The 14,013-nt window shown below is 45.1% G+C and overlaps 1 protein-coding gene across 1 annotated transcript; it reads left to right on the top strand.

Annotated features, from left to right (window-relative positions):
- The first annotated feature begins 4,158 nt into the window (after positions 1–4,158).
- LOC129866966 (short transient receptor potential channel 2-like) lies at positions 4,159–11,375 on the top strand. Its single transcript, XM_055940029.1, has 13 exons — positions 4,159–4,173; positions 5,228–5,920; positions 6,218–6,418; positions 6,602–6,766; positions 6,913–7,087; positions 7,257–7,457; positions 7,711–7,873; positions 8,016–8,108; positions 8,216–8,408; positions 8,618–8,745; positions 9,042–9,114; positions 9,203–9,335; positions 9,536–11,375. The coding sequence occupies exons 1-13, from the start codon at positions 4,159–4,161 to the stop codon at positions 10,741–10,743; spliced, it is 3,441 nt and encodes a 1,146-aa protein (XP_055796004.1). The 3' UTR covers positions 10,744–11,375.
- The last annotated feature ends 2,638 nt before the right edge of the window (positions 11,376–14,013 follow it).

The following is a 14,013-nucleotide window of genomic DNA, read 5'->3' as shown; positions in this document are numbered from 1 at the left end:
TGTTTACACATGTTTTCCGGCACTATGGGGTGCCTGAGGATATAGTGTCTGATCGGGGTCCCCAGTTCACGTCAAGGGTCTGGAAGGCGTTCATGGAACGTCTGGGAATCTCGGTTAGTCTTACCTCAGGTTTTCACCCCGAGAGTAATGGGCAGGTGGAGAGAGTTAACCAGGATGTGGGCAGGTTTCTGCGGTCCTATTGCCAGGACCGGCCGGGGGAGTGGGCGAAGTTCGTTCCCTGGGCAGAGATGGCCCAGAACTCGCTACGTCACTCCTCCACTAACCTTACCCTAATACACATTGAAAAGGGGTATCAGCCGGTTCTGGCTCCTTGGCATCAGAGTCAGACCGAAGCTCCTGCGGTGGACAATTGGTTTCGGCACGCTGATGAAACCTGGGAGGCAGCCCACGTCCACCTTCAGCGTGCCATAAGGCGCCAGAAAATTGGCGCAGACCGTCGCCGCAGTGAGGCCCCGGTGTTCGTACCAGGGGACAGGGTCTGGCTCTCGACCCGAAACCTGCCCCTCCGCCTGCTCTGCCGGAAGCTGTGTCCGCGGTTTGTGGGGCCGTTTAAAGTCCTGAGGAGAGTGAACGAGGTATGTTATAGGTTACAACTGCCCACTAATTACCGTATTAACCCCTTGTTCCATGTGTCTCTCCTCAGGCCGGTGGTGGCTGGCCCGCTCCAGGAGGCTGAAGTGCGTGAAGTTCCTCCGCCTCCTCTAGACATCGAGGGGGTCCCGGCGTACTCTGTTCGATCCATTTTCGATTCGAGACGTCGGGCGAGAGGCCTTCAGTACCTCGTGGACTGGGAGGGGTACGGGCCGGAGGAGAGATGCTGGGTTCCGGTGGAGGACGTTTTAGATCCTTGGAGGACGTTTTAGATCCTTCCATGTTAAAAGAATTCCACCGCCTCCATCCGGATCGCCCTGCACCTCGCCCTCCGGGTCGTCCCCGAGGCCGGTGTCGACGCGCTGCTGGAGCCGCGCGTCAGGGGGGGGGGGGGGGGTAATGTCACGACTTCTACCGAAGTCGGTGCCTCTCCTTGTCCGGGCGGTGTTCGGCGGTCGACTTCACCGGCCTTCTAGCCATCATCGATCCATTTTTCATTTTCCATTGGTTTTGTCTTGTCTTCCCACACACCTGTTGTCAATCCCATTCATTACCTGTTGTGTATTTAACCCTCTGTTTCCCCTCATGTGTTTGTCAGAGATTGTTTTATGTCAAGTGTTTATTCTTGGTGTATAGGTGCGTGACGGGTCCTCGTACCCATGTTTATTTGATGTATGTATATTCTCGTGTTTGAAGCATGTCATGTGGACATTTATTAAAAGTCTCCATTTACACTTCGTTTAACTCTCCTGCGCCTGACTTCCCTGCCACCTATACACACGACGTTGACATTAACACTTATTTTTCTTAACTGCATTGTTGTAAGTAAGCATTTCACTGTAATGTCTACACCGGTTATATTCGGCGCATGTGACAAATACAATTAGATTTGATTTACAATGCTTTTACACAGTATTTTCTTTTTCGCTATGATCAGCTTGTCAAAAATTGACAGACTCAAAACCACTGATCATGACAATGGGAGCAACATGATGGAAAAAGTGTCAGTTTGATTACATTGTCATACATTTTATCTCCAGCCTGTAGGCTACAGAAAAGGCCACATACTCTTTCTACCATATCTTGCATCTGCTACATTATTTATGTTAGATACATTTTTGACGGAACGTTGGTGGAGTGCTGCAGAGGTGCATCTCTCCAAGAGCACCCTGGAGAGGCGTGGTGGGAATGGACAAGCAAAATATTCAGCTCCCCTGCCTTTGATAAAGTGGGCACTGCTTATCAAAGGGCGGCATCAGTGCTCACCTAAAAAGCCCATAGGACATCGGTTGAGAGAAATTGTCATTGATTTTGATGAATTATGTGAGATTTTACGTGTTGTTGTTGGAGGTGGTTCTTGGTCAGTTTAGCTCAGAAAATGTTGCCCTCATCAATCTGCCGCCTAAATCCTGCCTAATGAGCGGGCCGGCCTATGCACTCCAAGGCCCACCCATGGCTGCACCCCTGCCCAGTCATGTGAAGTCCATAGATTAGGGCCTAATGAATTTATTTAAATTGGCTGATCTCCTTATATGAACAGTAACTCAGAAAAATCTTTGAAATTGTTGCAAGTTGCGTTTATGTTATTGTTCAGTATAAATATAATTTAGCCATGATGGCGAGCGCCGATGCAGACCAAGACCCCGATGAGTCGTTAGATTTGTACATGTTACATTGGAGAAACGAGCAATGTTGATACATTGTATAATTTCATCGCCTAGTATAACCAAGAGCACAGACCAGTCTGAGTAGACTTTGCAAGTTCACTGTCAAGCAGCTGAGTGTCAGAGAGGGAAAATGGAGCACCGCTTTGCGACAGGGATGCTTGCAGCTTTACAGCAAAGAACGGCTTTTCTCTAGCCTAAACTATGCTTCAGGCCGTTTTAAACTAATCCTGGGTCGCTAATTATTGATTTGATAACAAACAACATTGTTTAGTCATGTTACCTAGCTATCTAACAATTTGGTAACTTGACAGTAGGTTTAGGCAAATTTGATTGGCACAGGAAGAAAGACAAAGCGTCTGCTACTCAAGAGATGTGCTTCAAAGGTAGGATTCATATAGGCCTAATATAAGCAGAAACTATATAAAAACTTGATTTATTTATTGCGCTCCTTCAATTCTGATTGGTGCCTAACGAGAGAGAGAGGGAGAGGTGTGTGTGTGTTTATGAAAGTAAGGTAGACAGAGGGAGTGTGTGATGAAGGGAGGAGCGTGAGTGTCTGTGTTAACTGAAGTGTAAAGCTTTCATTCAGTGTTTTCCCTTTACTGACACAATGACATGCAGATCATTATGCTTGTATATTCCTTCCTCCCATTCCTCCAGCCAAATCACAGGTAGGACTTTGCAGAAATGAGCAAATCACCCATTCTATGCAGTATCCTATTATAAACTGAACAGTGTGAAGTTAAATTCAATGTGTTGTATTGGGTAGAAGTGTACATTTCAGTGACCAGGTTTTTTGAGAACGTTTAGAAAACGCGAACAAGCGGCCGGGGGACGGGGCGAACAGGATGCTAGGCCAATCATTTATTTTTCACTGTGGTATTTGCGATACTACTCGGTATCGTTTGTAAAAATGTTGGTATCATGACAACACTACTGCCCTTTCTGCTCCTTCAGGTTCCCTCTGTCCCACATCCAGGTGGAGACCACGTGGACTCCCATGTCATATGGGTGGACTAGGAATGACTGCATTGTATATTTACACGTTTCTGCTTTTATCTAGTGGGCAGTGCTGCAAACGTGGATACGCTATCATTTTAATATACTGTATGTACATTTGTATTTTACTGACTAGTTCTGTAGCTATATACTCGTTGAAAATAATCTCTCTCTGCCTACCTTTATTCCCCACTCTCCTCTGAGTGTTTGGTTCTCTCCTGAGCTCATTGAAGGCTCAGTTTGTTCTTGCTTGCACATGTCTGCTAATGATTACCTATTACATATTGTATAGTATAAACAACAATAGACTGTGTTCAGTACATTTATTTCGGAAGTAATCAATCATAATCGGAATGATCAATTCATTGTTGATTTATCTTGTCTTGTTGGCTGCTCCTTGTTTTTTTTCACCACTCTGAACTTGTTCCCACAGGGAACATTAATGACTGCTGCTACCTGTTAGTTAACAGCCATCTCACCTGCAGCATTTCCACTGGGGAGCATTGCAGTGTTAATTTTAATAGAGGCTTGGTAAGGAAGGAAAGGGCCACTGCCTGGTTTGGGCCTAGCCAGGCGTGAAACACACTGAAATGGTTGCTTTTTAATTGCTCCTGTCCCAAGGGAGTAGAGATGTGTTATTTGGTTTGTGGGGAGTCATTCTAACCAAGCTCTGTAGTCAGCCGAGAGCACATGACCACAGTGATCCATTTTCTGCACACTGACGGAGCCCAAAACAGCAGTCAGTGGACCCCACTGCCGTTCTCGTCTACCCTTCTCAGCCTCAAGAATAACCAGGGAGCTTGGATTTCCACCGATAATGTGAGGTCATCTTCACACTAGGGACAATTACTCCATTATCTGTCAATTTTACTGAAGAAACATGGAAAACCTCACAGTGAGTGTATTTGAAATAAACTTTTCATAGAAAAGAAAGACGTTAAGCAATTGATTGAAAAATGTCTGTATTCTAACATAATAAAAACAATTATGTAATAGAATTTGTTTGTTTATAATACTCTAAACTTCAATTGTAAAGCTCCTTTCTTACATTATTTGCACTTTGCAACCCAAAGTGCTCTACAAACGATTAAAAAGATGTGAATATTTGTTTTATGCAAAGAATGAAAGAAAAGAGCATTAGGAAATAATATGACCAGATGTACTAGAATAGAAACCATTATCACTGATGGTCTTGGCGATATCTTTCCATTTTATCTAGGGATGGGCCTCATAATAATATTAAAGGTTTTCTACTTATGTTCTCGTAGTATATATTCCTGTTAAATGCTCAGATAATAATACATTTAATTTGTAAAGTGCTTTTTTCACACCCAAGGCGCTAAATTATTAATTGCATTATAATGCTATTGTCCTACTGTATAATACCTGCTTGGTAATCCCATTTATGAATGTCAATGTTCTTATTTAGGCTGACTATTTAGGCTACCCAGGGCAGACAAATTATTTGTGATTTGTGTCCTATTGTATAATAAACATTTGTATTAATTAAAGCTAGAATCCTTAATTGGAATCAATAACACAGCATTTTCCACGCCCATTTTGCAAAAAAGTTAAGGGATTTGGATGGAGAAATGTAACCACCCCCAAATGTAAAGACAGAGCTATGCACGTAAGGACTGACCACCCATGATATCAAATGTGTAGTTTTTACAATGTTTTGAAGATATACAGTGATTGTTTACATTTACGTTGTTTACAAACATAGGAGTAAAACAAGCTCTCATTTATGGTTCTGATGGGGTACGATAGTTGAACTAAGCTCATGAGGCAGTTATAAGTAATTTTCTTCCAGAATCAATGGGTATATATCATTAATTTATACGTAAAGAAATTGATGTAGCAACTAAGGGTTCTAGTTTGGATTAATGTTATTTAGATTTGGAGACATTAAAGCAATAAGCTGTCTCTGTGTCTCCTTGTGGTTTTAGCCGGAGCAATGGCGGGAGATAGTGAACAAGAAGATGCGCTTCCCTTTGGAGCTGATCAGTGCCATCCAGGAGGGGAACATAGTGATGGTGTGTGGCCTGCTGAATACTGGTGACGGTATCATCCGCCAGCTGGATGACTCAGAGGACCGGCTGTGGAGAGAGGCCCTGAACCTGTCCATCCGCCTGGGCAACGAGGACACCATGGACGCCCTCCTCCAAGGCATTAAGTTTGACTTTCGCCAGATCCATGAGGCTCTGCTGGTTGCCGTAGACACCAACCAGCCTCGCGTGGTGAAGAGGCTCCTCGACCGCCTGGACCAGGAGAAGGGCAACAAGATGGATGTGCGATCCTTCTCCCTGGCCATCTTCGACCACTCTATCGACGACTCGCAGTTCGCCCCAGGCGTGACCCCGCTGACCCTGGCCTGCCAGAAGGACCTGTATGAGATTGTCACCATGCTGACCCAGAAGGGCCACATCATCCCACGGCCACACAAGATCTCCTGTGCCTGTCTAGAGTGTAGGAACGGGCGACAGTATGACCTGCTGAAGTTCTCCCTGTCTCGCATCAACACCTACCGTGGCATTGCCAGCCGGGCCTACTTGTCTATCACCTCAGAGGACGCCATGCTCAGTGCCTTCGGCCTCAGCAGGGAGCTACGCAAACTCTCCAAGAAGGAACCCGAGTTCAAGGTTAGATCCTGTTTGTGCTTATGCCCATATAGTCCCTCTGCACAAAGTATGTGGTGTATTACCCTGGAACAAATCTCACGTGGACAGACTACGTAAACATAAATGACGCACAAATGTAGTTCTGGGTTCACTGAGATTACCCTGGAACAGGAATATAACTATTCTGGGAAATACATTTTTTCATTGTGAGTAACTATAACTTGTTACCATACCATTACCATTTTATTCTGTGCTGTAATGTGAAGTGCTATTAGATTGTTTATCTGCGTGATTGTTTGTGTTCTCTCGCTCCCCCAGCCTCAGTACTTGGGTCTGGAGGAGCTGTGCCAGGAGTTTGCGGTGGAGCTGCTGGGGATGTGCCGTAACCAGAGTGAGGTCACCACTATCCTGAACAGCTGTGGAGATGAAAGCCAGGACGCCCTCGACCAGCAGGCCTTCGAGGAGGGCATCCCCAACCTGACCCGCCTGAGGCTTGCAGTCAACTGCAACCAAAAACAGGTAGAGCCACAGTAATATATACAGAGCTAGTAGGCAAGACCATCCCTGGGTATTTTATACTGTACATAGACCTAGATTCTGAGTGATGTTATTTGGGTTGCTGAACATGTTCAGTGAGATGAAAGGTGCATTCCTCTCCATATGTCCTTTTGTGAATTGTGGCCGCTCTTTCTCTCTTTCTAGTTTGTAGCCCACCCTATCTGCCAGCAGGTGCTGTCCTCTATTTGGTGTGGGAACCTGTCTGGCTGGAGAGGCAGCAAGACGGCCTGGAAGCTGCTGGTGTCTGTGGGGATCTTCTTCACCATGCCCCTCCTCTGCCTCGTCTACTGGATTGCACCCAAGTCCAAGGTCAGATGGCCTCAAGTTTTGTTAAGGTAGTGATGTTGTATGGGCCTTGTGTGACTCTGTGGGTCTGTCTTGGGCCTGCAGATGTATGGGTACATTTTCTCATGTATTTGATTTTGGCTTTGTATGTACTCTACTGTTTCTCTCAGGTGGGAAAGATACTGAAGATTCCGGTGATAAAGTTCCTTCTTCACTCTGCCTCCTACATGTGGTTCCTCATCACATTGTTGGGAGAGTCCATCACCATGGAGTTGTACAGAGATCAGTTTGCTTCGCGTCAGCAGAATATTCTGCACAGCTCATTCCACATGGTGTGGGTGGTCGGTGGGTTAGCTATTTCTCCCTTAACACAGTCTCTGTTATTACTATGAATATTGAAATAACATAAATACAGTTTTTCCTTTATGGTCGTATGGTGAAATTGCCAATTGGGCATACAGCAGTTATCAGTCAAGTGACCAGTCCTCCATATTGTACTGTCTATCATCTACAGGGTTCTTCTGGTATGAATGTAAGGAGGTGTGGATTGAAGGTCTGCGGAGCTACTTCTTGGACTGGTGGAACTGCATGGATATGATGGTGCTCAGCATGTACTTGGCCTCCTTCGCTCTGCGCGTCCTCATCATGCTCAAAGGTCACTTCCTGTGCCAGGCCCCTGACGGGACTGAGGAGTGTGCCTACTTCACCCAGACTGGTGAGAGAAAGAGGCTTTATTCAACCAGAGACATGGATTTGGGTCATTATCATGGCGTTAGATTTGAAGTTGACGTTTTACCAGGATGGGAGTCCATTCCATTTCAATTCAATTCAGTAAGTAAACAGAGGAATTTCAGTTTACTTCCTGTTCCAGAATTGACTGAATTGAAATGGAATTGACCCCAATCCTGCAATGCATGTTCATGTTTCCTTGGGTAAACTGGCTAATATTGTTTGCCACTGCCCTGTAGTGCGCCAGGACTGGCATCAGGAGGACCCCCAGCTCATAGCTGAGGTACTGTTTGCAGTGACCAGTATGCTGAGCTTCACCCGCTTGGCCTACATCCTGCCTGCACAGGAGTCCCTGGGTACACTCCAGATCTCCATAGGGAAGATGATCGATGACATGATGAGGTAGAATGAAATGCTCAGGCTATGCTGTCCACTGAGATGTTGTGCAATATATGCTGTGAGGTGTTTGTGATTGTGCTGCTTTCCTCACAAAATAAACCAATATTGGTTGGTTGGTAGATACGAGTTTCTTTTCTCTCCCTAGGTTCATGTTCATATTGATGATTATTGGAACTGCATTCCTCTGTGGTATCAATAACATCTATGTTCCTTATGTCACCCAACCATATCTTGGAAGGTAAAGAATATTTTAAAGTAAACTATACTTAACTACATAGCTCCATAATTATCTTATTAAATCATTATGACAATCATAAACCTCCCGACCCTAACTCCATTCCTTAGGTTTAATGAGACCTTTCGTTTCCTGTTCTGGACCATGTTTGGGGTGGCCAACCAGGACTATGTGGACATGCCCGAGTTTGTGGTTGCAGAGTTTGTGGGCAGAATCCTTTACGGCATCTTCACCCTGGTGATTGTGATCGTGCTGCTCAACATGCTCATTGCAATGATCACCAACTCCTTCCAGAAGATTGAGGTGAGAAAGATTGCACTCAGGAAACTTGGCTCTCAGTTGGTCCACCTCAAGGGCAGGACAGATGCCTTTGAATGGAAGAAACTGCATTCCACTGTAGCAGATAAAACTGTTTCAAAGCTCAAACTCTAGACCTTTATGATTACTCAGTAAAGTTTAGAAGGGATTCTAGAATGTGTCGACTGCTGCTTTCTGTACCTGTCCTCTCTCAGGATGATGCTGACGTTGAGTGGAAATTTGCCCGATCCAAGCTCTATCTGAGTTACTTCCGAGAAGGTCTCACTATGCCTGTCCCCTTCAACATCATCCCCTCACCTAAGGCCTTTTTCTACCTCATACGGTAGGTCAGGGGTCTCCAACCCAGTTCCTAGAGAGCTACCCTTCTGTAAGTGTTCGCTCCAACCCCAGTTATAACTAACCTGGTTCAGCTTATCAACCAGATAATTATTAGAATCAGGTGTGCTAGATTAGGGTTGGAGTGAAAACTTACATAACGGTTGCTCTCCAGGAACAGGGTTGGAGAGCCCGACGGTAGGTTATACTGTTATACTGCCAACTTCCTCTACCTACAATAGAACAACCTCTATCTCAAAGGTCAGTTTCGTCTCATATTTCCTGTTTTCATGTTTATCCCAGGGGTATTTTTCGTCAGATCTGCTGCTGTTGTACTTTGAACTCGACACCAGACTATCCCCCCATAACCTCCATGGTAAGATCTCCACCTCAGCTCATTTGACATGGCCTTGACATACAGAATGCAGACCAATGAGAATGTGTCTGTTCCCTTCGTTGTCCAGTCGAACGGGAAGGAGGTGGATGGTGGAGGGTCGGGGGAGAACCAGATACCTTATCGCCAGCAGGTGATACGGGCTCTGGTGCAGCGCTACATCGAGTCTGAACGTCGGAAGTTTGAGGAGACCAAGAGAAAAGGTAACACATCATGTTTCCTGACCCAGCCTTAGGGCCTTCAAGTCTTCAGTTAAGACATGTCTATGTGTTAAAGGTCAGTTAAACAGAGAGGAAGTACTGACTTGGCCTCACACACGCATACTCTGTTTAGTACTGTATGTATGTAAATAGCATTGTGGTGCATTCGGTGTCATTGGTTTGGTCTGTTCTTACCTTCTCAGATGTGGGTAATCGGATCACAGAGCTAAACAAGGTGGTGGGCAGGCTGCATGCTGAGATGAAGGCCATCATGCAGGTTCTGGTGGACTCTGGCCAGGCTGCAGGAGACATCCCCAACACTGATGGCTCCTCCATCCTGGGGAAATACATAATGGGAGCCAAGAACAACTTCAGGGGGTTCGACAACAAGCTGGACAACAAACAAACACCTCTACGGGTGACTGTGGAGATGGGACAACAGGGAAAAGTGGCGGAAGAGAAGGCTGGAGCAGTGGTGATGCTAGGTGACGAAGGGATGGAGGTGGAACACGACAGAAAGGTGGAGATAGGAAAAGATGGAAGGACAGCAATGGGACTAGACAAAAAAGTGGAGATGGAAAAGGAGGCAAAGGATGTAGGGATGGTGGTCAAACAGGAAGTAAAGGTGGATGTGGGGCTAGATGGAGCAGAGGGGACGAAGCAGGTAGGAGACATGGATGTTGTGAAGATGGAGGAGGGGAGAGCTGATGGAAGGAAGGGAGAGAGAAGGGCAGAGGAGGTAGTGAAGGAGTCAGAGCAGAACATGGAAAATGGAGGAGAGGTAAGAGTGGAAGAAATGGTAAAGGAGACAGAGCACAAGATGGAAAGGAGAGGAGACAGTGACGGGAAGGGGGAGAAGGGGATAAATAAGGCACGCACCAATGAGATGGTGGAGAAAAGGGTGGAGGGAGAGGCCAGTCCGGGTAAGGCAGAAGTAAGGATGGAAGTGAAAGACAAAGGGAAAAAGGTAGATAGCAGTGTGGATAATACAATCAGGGACAAAGGAGTTGTAGGAGGTGACAAAACAGTTAATGAAATGGGAGGATGTGGGAATGAAGGTAAAGTAGACATGGGACTGGAAGATGTGAAAGAGGTAGAGAGGAAGGTCAAAGCGATGGAACTAAAGGAGAAAAGAGTGGTGGGGAAGATCAACGTGGCAGAGAGGTGGGATAAGGGGGAGGGGAGGGCAGTGGAGGAGAATGTGACTGAGAAGAAGGCTGCCAAGGCTGGCATGGTGGTGGTTGAGAATACTGCCAGGGCTGGGGTGAATATCCTGGGGGAGAAGGTTGTTCCTTCCCCGTCCGGCAGCAGCAGCTCACAGGACACTGGCTTCGGCTCACAGGAAGGGGAGGGGTCCATCAATGGAGGACCAATGAGACCCGCATATCTGAGTGCATCATCTCCAGATTAGAGGTGTCAGCCAGTTAGCATTGTTTCAGTCAAATCCATAGTACAGTAATTGGTTGACCACAGGAGATGCTTTACATCAACGCAGCAATATACACTTGCAGTTGGTAGCATAGGAACATTTTGCTGTAAAAGGAGGTACAAACCATTCGAAGGCATGTATAATGAACAAAAATATAAACGCAACATGTAAAGTGTTGAATGTTCATTTCTCTACCATAAGCCGCCTCCAACATCGTTTTATAGAATTTGGCAGTACGTCCAACCAGCCTCACAACCGCAGACCATGTTTAACCACGCCAGCCCAGGACCTCCACATCTGGCTTCTTCACCTGCGGGATCGTCTGAGACCAGCCACCCCGACAACTGATGAAACTGAGGAGTATTTCTGTCTGTAATAAAGCCCTTTTGAGGGAGAAAAACTCAGTCTGATTGGCTGTGCCTGGCTCCCAAGTGGGTAGGCTTATGCCCTTCCAGGCCCACCCATGGCTGCACCCAGCCCAGTCATGTGAAATCCATAGATTAGGGCCTAATGAATTTATTTCCTTTGACTGATTTCCTTATATGAACTCTAACTCAGTAAAATCCTTGAAATAGTTGCATGTTGCGTTTAGATTTTGGTTCAGTATTTATTACAAAAAGTTATCTCACTTTAAATGCAACTTTTCAAACCAATATTAAAATACCCAAAATATACATTGTGTCCTTGTGTGTTCATTATATAAAGTAAATTATTTCAGGAAGACTGGCTACAGTGCATTCGGGAAGTATTCAGGCCCCTTGACTTTATCCACATTGTTACGTTATCTACACACAATACACCATAATAGGTTTTTAGACATGTTTGCAAATGTATTAAAAATAAAAAACAGAAACACCTTATTTACATAAGTATTCAGACCCTTTGCTATGAGACTCGAAATTGAGCACAGGTGCATCCTGTTTCCATTGATCATCCTTGAGATGTTTCTTCAACTTGATTGGAGTCCACCTGTGTTAAATTAAATTGATTGGACATAATTTGGAAAGGCACACATCTGTCTATGTAAGATCCCAGTTGACAGTGCATGTCAGATCAAAAACCAAGCCATGAGGTCGAACGAATTAACCATAGAGCGCCCGAGACAGGATTGGGTCGAGGCACAGATCTGGGGAAGGGGACCAAAAAATGTCTGCAGCATTGAATGTCCCCAAGAACACAATGGCCTCCATCATCCTTTAATGGAATAAGGTTGGTAACACCAACTCTACCTAGAGCATTCGGGGGAGAATGGCCTTGGTCAGGGAGGTGACCAAGAACCCGATGGTCACTCTGACAGAGCTCCTCTGTGGAGATGGCAGAACCTTCCAGAAAGACAACCATCTCTGCAGCACTTCACCAATCAGGCCTTTATGGTAAATTGGCCAGACTGCCAACCGTCACGTCTGGAGGAAACCTCGCACCATCCCTACGGTGAAGCATGGTGGTGGCAGCATCATGCTGTGGGGATGTTTTCAGTGGCAGGAAGACTAGCCAGTAAGTTGAATTGTCATTTTTGTTTTGTATTTAAACGCCACATGACACTGCAACACAATTTCCCCACGAGAACAATAAAGTCAGTAAGTAAGTCAGGATGGAGGGAAAGATGAATGGCGCAAAGTACAGAGATCCTTGATGAAAACCTGCTCCAGAGCGCTCAGGACCTCAGACTGGGGCAAAGGTTCACCTTCCAACAGGACGAATGACCTTAAGCACACAGCCAAGACAACACCAGGAGTGGCTTCAAGACAAGTCGCTGAATGTTCTTGAGTGTCCTAGCCAAAGCCCGGACTTGAACCCGATCAAACAACTCTGGAGAGACATGAAAATAGCTGTGCAGCACTGCTCCCCTAACAATGTGACAGAGCTTGAGAGGATCTGCAGAGAAGAATGGGAGAAACTCCCCAAATACAGGTGTGCCAAGCTTGTAATATCATATCCAAGAAGACTCGAGGCTGTAATCGCTGCCAAAGGTGCTGAGTACTGAGTAAAGGCTCAGAATACTTATGTAAATGTGATATTTCAGTTAGTTTTTGCTTTGTAAATATGACGTATTGTGTGTAGTTTGAGGGGGAAATGATTTAATCAATTTTAGAATATGGCTGGAACGAAACAAAATGTGTAAAAGGTCAAGGGGTCTGAAAACTTTCCGAATGCACTGTATACAGCTCTGACAGTCTCTTCCCTGTTGGTAAAGATGATTAATCTTTCCTCAGTCCCCCTTGCCCCCTCATCAGGATGTGTTAGTCTGTTTGTATCTTTATGTTGCTATGCGCAGGTCTCAGCTTGCAGAACACCTTCCTCTCCCCAGAGGTTGCCGCAGCAGCTCATTAATTCATCACCTGGAGCATCACATTCCCTCCTGTCCCCAGGCTTCACACAACACCGGAGTTCCTCTACTGTGGAAAAAAACCCACCTTGGCTTTAGCTCCCAGTGGCACAGTAGGCTGATGTAGCATCAGGGACGGGGTGATATCATCCCACTGTTCCCATCTAGGAGCTCTAGCTAAACATCTAGACCCTCCCTAGATTTGATCAGCACTTGCACTACTATGTATCAAATTATTATAGGCCTTCATATGCGGATGTATACATAATTTCCAACCAATAGGGCATCTTACTATACATTTCTAGGAGATGCTGCCATCTGTACATTCTGTTGAGTCTCACTTGTAGAATGTCTCACACAATTCACAATTCTTTTACCTATGGTGCTTTGTTGTCTTAGCCATTATCTACTTAATCCATGTTTATCTTTATTGCTGCATTGGTCTCTAAGGTCCAGTTGTATATTTTTTCTTAATTGAATATTTGTCTAGAAATGGTTTCACTTTTTACTTTTGCTAAGCACTTTAAACTGCATTTAAAAAATTAAAAAATACATGTGCTTGATAGTTATTTGAATACCTTTGTTAGGGGTTTGTCATAGAAATTAATGCCCAATCCCAAATGGATCCCTAACCACATGTGAAGATCAGAGGATTTGATTAGTGTAAGCAATATAGTAATAGCTCCAACTTGCGCTGATATTCTAGGTGGAAGTTTTGCCATATTTCTGTCATGGGAATTTTAATGTTTGTGCTTCTCTGATCACTCATTTCTGTGTTCTATTTAAGTGCTGTTCTATGAACCAATTTCTGTGTTCATGCAAGTGGTTGACTGAACAAATCCTCTTATCAGTAGCTGCAATTTGGCAGTACGCCCAAACCTTGTTTTGAGAACAAACTCACATGTTATGAAACAGTATTTGTCGGT

The sequence above is a fragment of the Salvelinus fontinalis genome, chromosome 2, assembly GCF_029448725.1.
Source record: "Salvelinus fontinalis isolate EN_2023a chromosome 2, ASM2944872v1, whole genome shotgun sequence".
NCBI lineage: Eukaryota > Metazoa > Chordata > Actinopteri > Salmoniformes > Salmonidae > Salvelinus > Salvelinus fontinalis.
This window is presented reverse-complemented; position numbering and strand designations above follow the sequence as displayed.